Consider the following 14,217-nt stretch of genomic DNA (forward strand, 5'->3'; position numbering starts at 1 on the left):
TTGTAAATTGTAATGGTCTTTCTTTCTATACAGCAGAAGTAAAGAACCTTCACATTTATTACAATTTTAATTATGTCATTATATCACCTATATATGTATTTTTTATATATACAATAGTGTTAATCATTTTAACAACTATTTCTAAAATTTTCTCTCCCTATTTTTATTTATTTTTTATTTTTTTTAGTTTTTCTTATTTCCTCGTAAATATCTAATTAACCATCAATTTTATTATCTTTTATTTAATTCTTATTTTTAAAATAATAGACACATATAGAGTCTCTCTCCCACTAGTTTTAGAGAATAAAAATAGTGTAGAAATGAATTGTAATTTGTACATACTATTCCTATCACTAATATTTTATTTAAGTTTTCAAATGAATACTTATAATTTAAATAAATAAACAGATATGAATAATTAATAGAGTCAAAGTTACATTTAAACTTTAGGGTTTTAAAATTTTATTATAATATTTAAACTTAAATATATTTTTAAAAAAAATTAGGTCAATTTTATATTTAATTTTATACATTTAAAAGTGTTTTAGTCCTTTAATATTAAAAATGACTAATTTTAGTCCACCACAATTAACCATTTTAAAAAATGATTGACGTGTTAAAATATATGTTTAAGCATATTTAAATTTGAGATTTATAATGACTTTTGATCACCATAAAATATTTTTCACCTAAAAATTCATTTTTGCCTTCATCAACAAACCTATTACCATAATCTTCATTTTCCAAATTCATAGAGATTCTACATCTTTTGAAAGCATGTAATCAAGCTTTGATTCCAAAAAACATGATAAAATTTTGAAGGCTTGTAAGTACACCACCTTCATTAGTTTGGTGAAGGAAGCTTAATGACACCTCCAACATTGTTCATCAACCAACTTACAATGTTAATTCTTAAGATTTTAATTTTCAAAATGATTTTCTAAGAGTAAATAATATTTTTTTTGAGATATTCTATTCTTCGTAACTTTGTACCATTTCATTTATTAATGAATGAGAAATTTTATTTTGTTTATTGGAATCGAACCTTAATTATGTTTTAATAGTATTATGTATGGTCAAAAGTCATCACAAATTGCAAATTTAAAATTATTTAGACATGCATTGTTAACCATGTTAGCCATTTTTTTTAACTATATTAGATTTAGGGACTAAAATGAGTTATTTTCACATTAAAGAGATAAAAAAATACTTTTAAATTTAGAGGACTAAAAAAAAAAATTTACCCAAAATTGAGAAACTAAAAATATATTTAATTTTAATACTTAAATCATAATATTAATTATACATCATTTGTCCAAATTTCTAAGTTTGAACAATACTGGTAATATTATTATTTTGATGATTAGAAAAAATATTTAAACCACAAAATATTACGATTATATTTTAATATTCAATATTTTTTTATACAATTAGGAGATATTACTCCCTTTTATATGTCGGTTCATATTAAAAATAAAATGACATTTTCAATTACAATTTTATATTTAAAATATATAATTTCATATTTAAAATAGAGATCAAACCTTAAGAAAACAATTTTTTTACACCAAATAATACAAATGTTGATTTGTGCTAACAATTATATGATAATATAAAAATTCAAGTACCGGAACAAAAGAAAGTTTTTATTATTTTAATAAAATAAGAATTAATTACCTATATACTGTTAGTATAAATTCTAATAATTAATTAAATTTTTTAATAATATTATGTTATTTATTTATTTAATCAAATTAAAATAAAAAAATATTATTAAAATATTTGATTGGTTGTTAATATAAATTTTTTTATACTGATAATATATAATTAATTAACTTATAAAATAATTAACTATAATTATTAAATTATAAATCTTTATTTACATGTTAAAAAAATATATAATATTTTATCGAACCATTATTGGTCAAATAATAATAAAAAGTGGCGTGAATGTTGTGTTGTTGGAAGTGCGGGGAATGGGAACGAACATGACTGGAGGCACGCAGCACATGCTCCGTGTAACACGCCGTCGTTTCCAAGCAACCAAAAGGATTTCAAATCCATTTTACTTCAAACTAAAACACAACTTACAAGAATCAAGACAAGTAATAATTTTTATACCGACTAAAATTATATAATAAATAAATATATATAGGGAACTTTTTGACGGTAAATATAGAAATTAAAAACATATTTAAACTATATTTTAACTAAGCTTCCCTAAATGATTTCCCAAACGTGATCCCTGGAGCTGTAACTTAAAACACCAAGCTGGACATTAAAAGACATTTATTTTGACGTCGTGCTTATCCATTCTTCTCCTTCTCTCTGTTTCCATTAAAAAATGTAACTCTGGCCACCAATAATGGATATTGGACCCCCTTTCCTTTCCCTTTAAAATGAAATAAAAAAAGTTCCCTCCATGTTATATTTCATTTATTAATCGCTCCTTTTTAAAACAAACATGTTTTTCTTAATTTCAATTATTTTATTAGTAGAACGAAAGTTGTTAATATAAATAATGTGATACTTGTGTTCTTAATTAAAGTATAAAATTTGATTTTACATAAATTTAGAAATATCATTTTTTTATATGTTTGTCTAAAATATTTATTTTAAAAATAATTATTTTTTATCTTTTAAAAAGCAATTTCTATTACTTTTTTAAAAAAGCATTTTTATAATATTTTGAAGCTCTATTATTTAATATATTTATTATAATTTATATAAATGTTTTTAATTTTAAATTTTTAAAGGCAAAAATATATCTTTCGTCTCTTATATTATTTATTAGTGTCAATTTAGTCTCACTTTAATTAATTGAATCAATTTAGTCCTACATCTTTAAAATATATCTCAATATTTGATCTCCTATTTTCTCCGTTTAAATACTTAAGGAATGTGACATGTGTCATGCTAGCATAAAGAGAAAATGAAAAATGAAATATTGAAATACATTTAAAAAATATAAAATTAAATTAATTTAATTAATTAAAGTGAGACTAAATTAACACTAATAAATAATACGAGAGACAAAAAATATATTTTTACCTTTTTTAAATTATATGTATTTTTGATCCATAAATTTAACAATAAATGAATTAAATTAAATGCACTGCTGCGTTACTAATGCGTTTTTTCTATAGTACACAATGTAAAAACAAAGTTGTTTTAATTTTATGTTCGGCATCCCCTGACGACTACGAAGTACGACGTTGTTTTCAGTAATCAGTAGACGTGTTTCTTAGAACTCAGAAGACACTGATTCTTTGTTTGGTTTTTTCTTATTCTTCTTCCAGCCGTAGACCGCTTTCTTTGCTCTTTATTCTCTCTTCTCTTTCTCCCTTTCTTTCTCCAACCAACTTTCTCTTCTCCTATTCCTTCCTTTCTAATTGTTCTTCTTCCCTTTTCTCTTTCAACCAACATTCATAAAAGTTTTCCTCCCTTTCTGCTTTCACTCACAACGCAACGTACAATGAAGTCTTCCGATTCTGTAACTGTAAGCCCACTTTCTTCACTAATTCTCTCGCTGCTGTTTTATTCTTCCCTTATTCAACATGCCTGCTTCATCCGTCAATTTAAAACTACTTTTCACGTCGCTCCTTCAAAATCTATGTTTTTCCGCAACTTATTTTATTTTGTGCCTCTGGTGCTCTTTCTCTACTTTGTTTTTATGTGATTAGTTACATATTTTGATCAAGAGGCATATTCTATTTTGAGGATTGTGTACACCATGTCTTGTTGAGAATTATATTGCATCCCTTGCGGTTTGATAAGGTTTACTAAAATAGTATTATACTGGGTCCGCTGAGAAGTGAGAGTCGTCTTTGCTTTACCTTTTATTATTATGTTGCAGCAGGGGCAAAATGAACTCAACTTTAATTTTTGTTTATTCATCTAAATTTTGTATTTTTTTTTTCCTTTGGTGGCTGGCCTATTAAACGAGTACGCAGGGGGGATTATCCCGTAATAATCTTTCTAAGAAGCCGTTTTAAGTTTATTGAACTGTAATAATTCTCAAGCTGTTGTTATAAGTTATAACCGTTGTCCTTGCCAGGGTTTTGTCTTGCCGGACCCCAAGAATAGGTTGTTCCTTTGGAGTGTCATCATAATGGTTTCTTTGATTTCTGGTGCTTATTTCGTTGGCAATGCGGTCTCTGCAAAGGAATACAAGCAAGTATGTATTCCTATCTTTTTACCGGGAATTTTGTGATGGTGTTGCTACTCCAATGTTTACTTCTTCAATTGAAAAATATAATACCAATATTGATGTTGCTGTAGATAGGTCTCTGGGAATTTGGAAAGGTTTGCTGTACATGTGCTGGCTTTGTAACTTTCTCTGTGAATAATGCTTCAAACTGTTGATCACTTTCACACTTTATGACTATCTCTATGAATAATGCTTCAAACTGTTACTTTTGGTAAAATGGTGGAAAAATATAATTTTGGATGGTATTTGTTCATTCGAGCAGTAGCAAGAAGTATCTTGTGGCTAGTATTTGCTACTTGCAAGTAATGATAAAAATTAAGAAGATTCACAAACTTGGACTGTCTGACAAAGGTTTTATTCTCATAAAGAGCATGCAAAGAGTGTTAGTAGCATTCCTCTTTTAGGCTTTGGCAGTCTTTACCTTTTGTTCAATTTTAGTTAATCTTGTTTGTTTTATTTTCTCCCTGCATTTGAAATTCGATTGCTTGAAAATACTTTTGGGTATTATATGTGCAGAGATTAGCACGATGGGGACTAGTTCATACAATACCAGATTCAAAATCCAATGCATGCAAGGTTTGTTATTTTAGGGAAAATTTTCTTTTTTATATAGCTTGTAAGTTGTAAGCTATACCCCCCTCTTTGGAACTATCTCTAATTCTCTTCCTCTTTCTGTTTCCCTAGAGACAATGCTTGCCTATTGGAAGTGAGGCTTTGCCTGAAGGAATTATTGCTAGAACATCGAACTTGGAAATGCGGCCCTTATGGGACTCTGGTAAAGATAATGTATGTGAAATGTGTGCATGATTCTAGCCATTCATTTTTTGTGTAGAAATTCACTCAAGACTCTTAAAGTGTAAATCTTAAACTGCATAATTCAATCCATCAATGAAATATTTTGTTTCTAATAAAGTCAGTTAATTGGAGTTTGAGCTTGAACCAGTAAACTGATATGTTCAATGAATATTTTAATTTTATATGATATGAGTACCAGTGGGTAGACTTACAATGAACAATAAAGACTGAAGCACAAATGATTGCACAGGTTTTTCAAGAGACCCTGCACTCTCTGTCACTGTCCTTCACTTATTTCCTGCATCTCTCTTCTCTTCATCCCCTGTCTTATAGGCACAGAAGTAAAGTCTCCTCTTGATTCCTTCTCTTGGTATCTGGTACATTAAGCATTTGATTTTGTTTGACTGTCTCTCTTTGTTCTTCCCTAATATAAATGAACTTTAGTAGGATGTGGTTTCTTAACAAAGACCCACTGATTAAAAGGATCCAGGTCCAGGTTAGGCATATAAGAGGATTTCTAGGGGATTAAGACCTGTTTCTGTTAACAACAGAATAACTTCTTGTATTCAGTATATGAAGGGAATAAGGGGAGTTGGTTAGAGTCAATTGAGAGTTGTGAGAAAGAAGTTGGAAGGGAGAGAATTAGGTCACTTTAATGCCTGTGAATTGGAACGAGGGAGAGAGTCCCCATTGCATCATTCTGAATCTCTGGTTTTGTATCACACCGATACTGATCAGAGTTGTTTCAGTAATAAATATTTGTTGTTCTACCTCTTTCTGATCATCACTTTTTCATTTTTTTTTGCTACAGAGAGTTTTAAAGGGCCCTTTGAACTTATTGGCAATGGCAGTAGGAGTTAAGCAAAAAGAAATTGTCAACAAAATTGTTGAAAAGGTGATTATTGCTTCGTACACAATTTGACTTTGATCGAAACTCATTATATCTGCTAACTTATATTGCTGATGGCAGTTCTTGTCAAGTGATTTTGTTGTGATGCTTTTTCATTATGATGGTATTGTGGATGGATGGAAGAGTTTAGCTTGGAGTAATCGTGCCATACATGTGTCTGCTAACAATCAAACAAAATGGTATAATCAGCTCATGTGAATTTGTTTTCCCTAATTGTAATAATCTATTCTGAAGATTAAAGTCATGGGTAATTATTGAGCGAAAATTGCTATGTGATGACATAGGTGGTTTGCGAAACGGTTTATGCATCCAGACATTGTTGCTGAATACAATTATATATTTCTCTGGGATGAAGACCTTCTTGTTGATAATTTTGACCCAAAAAGGTATTTTTTTCTTCATTAAATATCTTTTTATAGTTTGTTGAAAACAGAGTCTGGGTCATGGTTGTAAGAATTGGAAGAGAGTAAAGAGGAAAAACTAGGATATGGTTTTAAGAATCAATTGATGACAATTGAAAGACAAAAAAAGAAAGATCTTTTGATGAAAAGGTGTGGAGGAAGGGTGTTGGGAGACACAAGTGCAAATGATTGTGAGATAAGATGGCCAAAGGGATTGGGAAAATAGTACAAGAGACTATCTGAAATTAAGAGGTTGGGGCTGATAGGGACAAAAGTAATGGGGCAAGACAAAAGATATGGGGGGCATATACTAGAAGGAATAAAAGAAGATAGGATTAAGATTGAATGCATTAAGGAAAAAGTTGGGTAACGCCTATAGTAAAAAAGATGGTAGAATCTTGCATTAGGTCATTTGAGTATGTGTGGAGAAGACTTGTAGAAGCCCTGATAAAGAGAGTAAATTAAATGGAGGGTAGCCTAGTCCCTAGAGGAAGAGGGAGACTGAGAAAACCTATTGGCAAAAGCAACTAAGGACTTGGAGGTCAATAATTTGTACTTAGACATGATATATGACAGAATATTACGGCGCCGTTTGATTTATGTAGTCAACTTCACTTAGTTGCAAAAGACTTGGTTGTTCTTTTTGTTGCATAGACATACACTTAGAACATACTGTTTATTGTTTCTTACTCTCTTTATTTGAATTGCCAAATATATCATGTGAATAAATACTGGTATCATTTTTATTAATGAATTGCATGTGGTCATTGGTCAAGAAATTGAATTTCTTTGTTTAGCCTATTAGTTGATTCTATTAGATGAGAAGTGGTAAAATGTTTTTCTTTAATCGCTTATGGTGATTATTTTTGCCTCATGTATGACTTGATTATTTGGTAGGTATTTGTCTATTGTTAAAGAAGAGGGACTTGAGATATCTCAGCCAGCTCTGGATCCTACCAAATCTGAAGTACATCATCCACTGACAGTCCATAAAGCAGGATCTAAAGTGCACAGGTTGACCTTATTTCCCCAACCTTTTGCAATAAACAGTGTTGCAGTGGTAGATTTACACCTTTATTAAAATACAGTTAACTTGATACTCTATTAATGAACTAGAATATTGTGTAGCATTTCCTTGGAGCACACGGCCGTGGAAAAATGTTGCCTCACAAAAACTTACCCTTATTATGTATGCTGCCCATGTATATGGACAAAGCTGTCTTTATATAGGGGCCATTGGGAAGAGCTTATTTTGGTTTATGACCTTCCTATTTCCAGCTTACTCTCTCTATTCCCTATTATAAGTAAAAAAAAATACATTTCTTTTTTTAAATATAAGCAAACTTAACTATTTTTGCATTTGCACCATTTAATGATGTTTTCTCTAAAATAACCCTATTTTAATGTATGACTTTTTAGTTGCACCACTTTTTTGACATTTATACCGAGGACAATTTAGGAATAATCTTATGGAACTAGTAAAATTTAATACAAATAATTAACTTTCTTAATATGCATAAAATCAGTTGTTTTTGCTTTTAATCAAGAATAGAGGAAGTATTTCAATAAAATTCATAAAAAAAACTTATCAAAATAAACTTTTTAAAGCTTATTTCAGTATTTTTCATAATTGAGCCTGTGAATCAGTTCTCATTTGATAAAAACTTATTGAATAAGTGTTTAATTAAGTTGTTTACACAAACACATCCTTAATTGAGTAGGATCATACAATTATACTATATAATATAACTGACATGATACTTTATTAATGAACTAGAATATTATGTTGTTCCTTGTGATTCTGCAGGTTATATTTCAAAATATATATAACATATCTGTAAAGTGTGCTAGTGTGGAAAAACATACTGCACAAAATTTAGCCTTATTATTTATGTTGTGAATTTATGTTTACTAAGACTCTGTATTTGATTGAATACACACCTGCAATGAGCTTTTTTTATCATAAATTCAATTGATTTACAGTTCCCTTACCCAAGGTTGTATCCCCATGCCAACATGGTATTGGGGATTTTTTATTAAGTTTTTTCCCCCCTCAAAATATTGCTAATATTATTTTTTCTATCATTTCTGTACAGAAGGTATTATAAATTTAAAGGTAGTGGAAGGTGTGATGACAAAAGCACTGCTCCTCCTTGCATTGGGTAAACAGTTGCACATTGTGTGTCCTATATTATTTTCTTTTCTGTTGCGCTGATTATTTTTGCTGTTAAATAGGATTCATAATTTAATATGGAAAAAACTTGTTTTGCAGTTGGGTGGAAATGATGGCACCGGTGTTTTCTAAAAAGTCTTGGCAATGTGTATGGCATTTGATCCAGGTATGGATACTAATAAAAACTATATAAACTTGGTACTGGATCATATTGTGAAAATTGTGAAGAACTATTTTTGCTTAAGAACATTATATGACATGATATCGTAATTTTTTAATTAATTATGAAGAACTGTTTCTGCTTGAGAGCATTACGTGACATGATATCACAGATTTTTTTTATTATTTCTGGAAGTTTCTAACTTTTTATGGTTTAATCATCTGGAGTTATACTTGATAAAGTCTATCAGGTTGAGCTGTTAAGATTATGTATTTTAGGAGAAATATTGTCTTCCGTAGATCAAATTAAATGAACATATTTTTTTAAGGTAAAACTTGTTATGCTTGGTTTGTACCATTTAAAGTTCTAATTCTTATACTGTCTTTTTGAGTTTTTTCTACCTCAACTTCTGGTATGATCTGGACCTGGGATTTGTATTCATCATTTTAAATTTGACATTGCTCTCGGCTTCTTGTTAGGAAATTTGTTAGTTATATAGAGAAGATTGTATTGTTTACACATTACTACTTGTATGTTTAACCATAGTGTGATGCAATTTCATTTTCATATATATAGTTGGTGATTTACTGCTATTTTGTTTAGCTGGACTTGTTCAATAGTATTTGAATTCAACATGGCTTCTTTTTGTTGTCATGAGCTCATTCTTCTAATCATATTTCTATTTACAGAATGACTTAATCCATGCCTGGGGCCTGGATAGGCAGCTTGGCTATTGTGCACAGGTAACTTCCTTGCTCCATAACAGCATATTCATTTAATGCCAAATCCTTTCAGTGTGGTTGTTATTCATCTCAACAATATTTCAGGGTGATCGAATGCAAAATGTTGGTGTGGTTGATTCTCAGTACATCGTACATCTGGGTCTGCCTACTCTCGGGGGCTCAAATGGCAATGAGGCAAGTGATTTCATTTCTACATGTAAAGTAACTCTTGGATGACAATGGCAAAGTAGTAATAAACTTTCCCTTGTTAAGAATTTATCGTGCTTGTTGTAATCACTTCACTTGGTTTAGTTCAAGCTGACAACATATCATCTTTAAAATGTTAAATATAACGGTGAGGCTTATTAATAAGGGTTTTATCCTTTGGTTTGCAGGCGCCATCGGGTTCCCCCGTAGATAATGCTAGAGCTAAAGTAAGTACGCTATTACTATATGAGACTACACGTAGATTTATGCACCTTGTGCTCCTATTTGACAAAGCGACATACCACATGCAGGTTAGGATGCAGTCATACATTGAAATGCAAGTTTTTGGCAGAAGATGGAAAGATGCAGCAAAGAAAGACAAATGTTGGATTGATCGGTACGAAAAACAGGAAAACCAGACCAGCCATTAACCGATCAAAATTCAAGTCCAGTGTGCATGCTTATAGTCAGCGTTTCGAATTGACACATGTCAACATCGCAACGGATTTTGGTTTCTAGTCTTAGTTGGAGCTTTTGATTTGATATATCTCAATTGTGAGATATCGTAAGAGTGTGCAGGAGCATCCGTTTACCATTATTCTACCTTCGATTGTGATTAAGCCAAGCCATTCATTTCTTTAAATATTGGTGTACATAAGATGGTATAGAGGTGTTCATATATGACAGCAGAAAAATGTGAGGCATAGATTTTTCTCCCGGGAAGGTCAGTGTAAAGCGGTTACTTGTATGAAACAATCAAAAAATTCTCGGCTTATTCAAGGGCCTCGTTTTAGAAAGAGGTATTTGCTTTTTATGGATACAAATTTTCAATTGATCTACTATGTTTTCCGGAATGTACGCCTGTGACTTGGGCATGCCACAAGATAAAAATAGCCTGTTAGAAAACTGGCTTTGGTGTATTGATATTAAGTATTAACTATTAGTTGCACGACGTTAAAATCATTCATCAAGCAAAATAAAAAAAGGTATAAATGCAATTACATGTCAAACATGAGTAGAAGATAAATAAATATTTTTGGTAGATTTAGTTAGCCAGATAAGAAGACTAGAAGAGCTTAAAATTAATGGTAGAATTTGATAAAAAGAAATTCTAAGCAAAACTATTAAAATGATGTATAAAATTGAAAATTTTCGTCAAAGATTAACGATAGTATGTATTTAGGTTTAAATTTTTTTAACATTTTAGATATTTTGGTTCTTATATAGTTTTTAAAAAAATTTATAATTAAAAATACTTCATTATAGTCTCCATATAATATAAGATTTAATGATGATATATTTTTTATATATACTTAATTAGTTAATTAGATATTATGATTTACATGATCTTTAATATAATTATTATAAAAATTAACAAATTTATCATCTATTAAATAATGATGTTAAATTATTTTATATTACTTAAGTATCACTATTAATATATATATTACAAGAGCTTAAAAAATAAAAAAATTATAGAGATTGGCATAAAAATAAAATGATATAAAAAATTAAAATAATATATTTTTAATCATAGAAAATAAAAGATAAAATTTATAAAATTATTGCGATGAATGTAAAAAACATGAGGCTCTTATAATTGGTAATAAAATGTTAAAATAAAAGATATTTGTAGTATTAGTTAAAGGTAAAAACTTAAAGGTATTATTTATACAGGGAAAGCAACAATTATTATTAGATTCGTTAATAAAGAAAATATATGAGAAAAGAGAAAAACAGAGATCCTGAAATTGGAAATTATATGTAAGTGGGTTAGCTAGGGTTTAACATAGCGTTGGCGTGAAACCCACAAGCCATAACACAGCTCGATTCATTCAGCAGAGCAGAGCGAGATGTCACTTTACCGCCTGCTCCTCCGACGTGTCTCCTCCACCACCGCCGCCGTACGCCCCATCTTCTCTGTCACCCAAAGGCGTTCCTACGCCTTCTCCTCCGCCGAAGAAGCCGCGGCCGAGCGCCGGCGACGGAAGCGGCGTCTGCGCATCGAGCCTCCCCTGAACGCGATTCGCCCTCCGCCGCAGCAGGGCCCTCCTCGCGACCCGAACGCGCCTCGGCTCCCGGACTCGACCTCGGCGCTGGTGGGCCCCCGGCTGAGCCTCCACAACCGCGTGCAGTCCCTCATCCGCGCCGGCGACCTGGAGGCGGCGTCCGCCATCGCCCGGCACTCGGTGTTCTCCGTTACGCGGCCCACCGTGTTCACCTGCAACGCCATCATCGCCGCCATGTACCGGTCGAAGCGCTACGATGAGGCCATTGCCCTCTTCCACTTCTTCTTCAAGCAGTCGAACATCGTCCCCAACATCGTCTCTTACAACAACGTCATCAACACCCACTGCGACCAGGGCCGCGTCGACGTGGCACTCGATGTCTATCGCCACGTCCTCGCCAACTCTCCTTTCAGCCCCTCCCCCGTCACTTACCGCCATCTCACCAAGGGTTTGATCCAACAATCTCGCATTTCCGAAGCCCTCGACCTCTTGCGCGAGATGCTCACTAAGGGTCACGGTGCCGATTCCCTCGTCTACAACAATCTTATTTCAGGCTTTCTCCTATTGGAGAATTTGGACAAGGCTAACGAGCTCTTCGACGAGCTTAAGGAGCGTTGTCTCGTCTATGATGGGGTTGTTAATGCCACTTTTATGGAATGGTTCTTCAGTCAGGGCAGGGATAAGGAGGCCATGGAGTCTTACAAGTCTTTGTTAGAGCGCCAGTTTAGGATGACTCCTGCCACTTGTAATGTGTTGTTGGAGGTTTTGCTCAAGCATGCCAAGAAAACTGAGGCTTGGGCTTTGTTTGATCACATGTTGGATAATCACACCCCTCCCAATTTCCAGGCTGTTAACTCTGATACCTTCAATATTATGGTCAATGAGTGCTTTAAGCTTGGGAACTTTGAGGAGGCCCTTGCAACTTTTAAGAAGGTTGGAACTAAGCCCAATTCTAAGCCCTTTGCCATGGATGTTGCCGGCTATAACAATATCATTGCTAGGTTTTGTGAGAATGGGATGCTGTCCCAGGCTGAGACGTTGTTTGAAGAACTGTGTTCTAAATCTTTGAGCCCCGATGTGCCTACTCACAGGACTTTGATTGAAGCCTACTTGAGAATGGAGAGGATTGATGATGCTCTCAGGGTGTTCAACAGAATGGTGGATGCTGGTCTCAGGGTTGTTGCTAGCTTTGGTAATACGGTGTTTGATGAATTGATTAAGAATGGGAAAGCTATTGACTGTGCTCAAATTTTGAGTAAAATGGGAGAAAAAGATCCTAAACCAGACCCCACTTGCTATGAGGTTGTAATCAAGGGACTCTGTGCTGAGGGCTTGTTGGACAAAAGCCGAGAGTTGCTCGATGAGGTTATGAGGTATGGAGTTGGAGTCACTTCTGCCTTGCGGGACTTTGTGACTGATGTTTTTAAGAGAGCCGGGAGGGGTGATGAAATTGAGAGGCTGCTAGATATGAACAGATTTGCATACACTCCTCGTACATCCCCACGGAGGCCTGCTTACCGTCCTCCACCGGTGAGGTCCCCTTCTCAAATGACAGGGGCAGCACATAACCCACATTCTGGCTTTCCCACCACTCAAATTGCAGCTCAGCAGCACCCACCACTGCCTTCTCAAATGGCTGGACCAGCAGATAATCCACCTTCTGGGTTTCCAACACAAATGGCAGCACAGCTGCGCCCACCACCGCCTTCACCTCGTATGACAGGAGCACATTATCCACCTTCTGGGTCTCAGGCTCAAACGGCAACACAGCAGCGCCCATCACCGCCTTATCAAATGGCAGGAGCAACACATAACTCACCTTCTGGGCCTCCACATCAAGGGTGGGAGCATCAACGCCCGCCACTGCCTTCTCAAATGACAGGAATGCATCAACCTTCGTGGGGATTATCTCCTACAATGACTGGATCTTCACCTCATATGACAGGACAGCCTTTCCACCCTACTACATCTGAACGTCCTCCTCACACAAACAGGGTAGCCCCGCAAATGACAGCACAGCATTATAATCCACCTGGACCTTCACCTCAAATGGCAGGACATCAACCTTATGGGACACCACATTGGCCCCAACAAACGTTAGAACGACCATATCCACCATCAGAATTGTTTCCTTCAACAGCAAGACAACATCATCCAATGGCAGGGTCGTCTGTTCCTTCATATGGAGCATCAGGTGGAATGTCACCGTCAAATCCTATAGCCCCAGGAGCATCTTCTCAGGTGACTGGATCATATCACCCGTCATCAGGAACCCCTCCTCACTTTGAGGAATCACATCAACAGCAATCAGAAGTCCCTGAACAGGTAGCAGCTTAATTTTTGGACTTCAAGTCAATTCTTAGTGCTACTGGTTCTTGTGAAGCTGAGTTCTGCTGTTAGGAATCACTAGGTATTTTTGTGAGCTTATTTATGATGATAAAAGAATATACATTGACTTATTATCCATAACATGTAATGCGTGTCTTATATGACGTGTCATTTTAATTTATTCGTATAATTCAACCTTTAATATCAGGCATGGAGATTTATATTTTGTACTTCTGTTGATATCCCTCCACATTTTACCTGAAAGAAATGTTAAGCATTTTGCCTTTTAAGAGCCTATAAAT

At 33.8% G+C, this 14,217-nt stretch overlaps 2 protein-coding genes across 5 annotated transcripts; both read left to right on the top strand.

Moving 5' to 3' along the window:
* The first annotated feature begins 3,189 nt into the window (after positions 1 to 3,189).
* On the top strand, positions 3,190 to 10,402 carry LOC109804472 (uncharacterized). Of its 4 annotated transcripts, none has more exons than XM_020366303.3 (14): positions 3,190 to 3,499; positions 4,058 to 4,177; positions 4,727 to 4,786; positions 4,895 to 4,996; positions 5,817 to 5,900; positions 5,976 to 6,094; positions 6,200 to 6,301; positions 7,214 to 7,330; positions 8,416 to 8,478; positions 8,589 to 8,655; positions 9,339 to 9,392; positions 9,477 to 9,566; positions 9,767 to 9,805; positions 9,890 to 10,402. In XM_020366303.3, the coding sequence occupies exons 1-14, from the start codon at positions 3,476 to 3,478 to the stop codon at positions 10,007 to 10,009; spliced, it is 1,161 nt and encodes a 386-aa protein (XP_020221892.1). In that variant the 5' UTR covers positions 3,190 to 3,475; the 3' UTR covers positions 10,010 to 10,402. The 4 variants fall into 4 exon arrangements, with proteins under 4 accessions (XP_020221892.1, XP_020221891.1, XP_082923765.1 ...); XM_020366302.3 differs by having other exon boundaries at positions 3,191 to 3,499; positions 8,413 to 8,478; XM_083067639.1 differs by lacking the exon at positions 3,190 to 3,499 and adding an exon at positions 5,256 to 5,382 and having other exon boundaries at positions 4,089 to 4,177; positions 8,413 to 8,478.
* A 906-nt stretch (positions 10,403 to 11,308) lies between these two features.
* GRP23 (glutamine-rich protein 23) lies at positions 11,309 to 14,205 on the top strand. The gene has a single exon (XM_020365557.2). The coding sequence runs from the start codon at positions 11,432 to 11,434 to the stop codon at positions 13,922 to 13,924; it is 2,493 nt and encodes an 830-aa protein (XP_020221146.2). The 5' UTR covers positions 11,309 to 11,431; the 3' UTR covers positions 13,925 to 14,205.
* The last annotated feature ends 12 nt before the right edge of the window (positions 14,206 to 14,217 follow it).

Source organism: Cajanus cajan, chromosome 1 (assembly GCF_000230855.2).
Source record: "Cajanus cajan strain Asha chromosome 1, NIPB_CcT2T_4, whole genome shotgun sequence".
Classification (NCBI taxonomy): domain Eukaryota; kingdom Viridiplantae; phylum Streptophyta; class Magnoliopsida; order Fabales; family Fabaceae; genus Cajanus; species Cajanus cajan.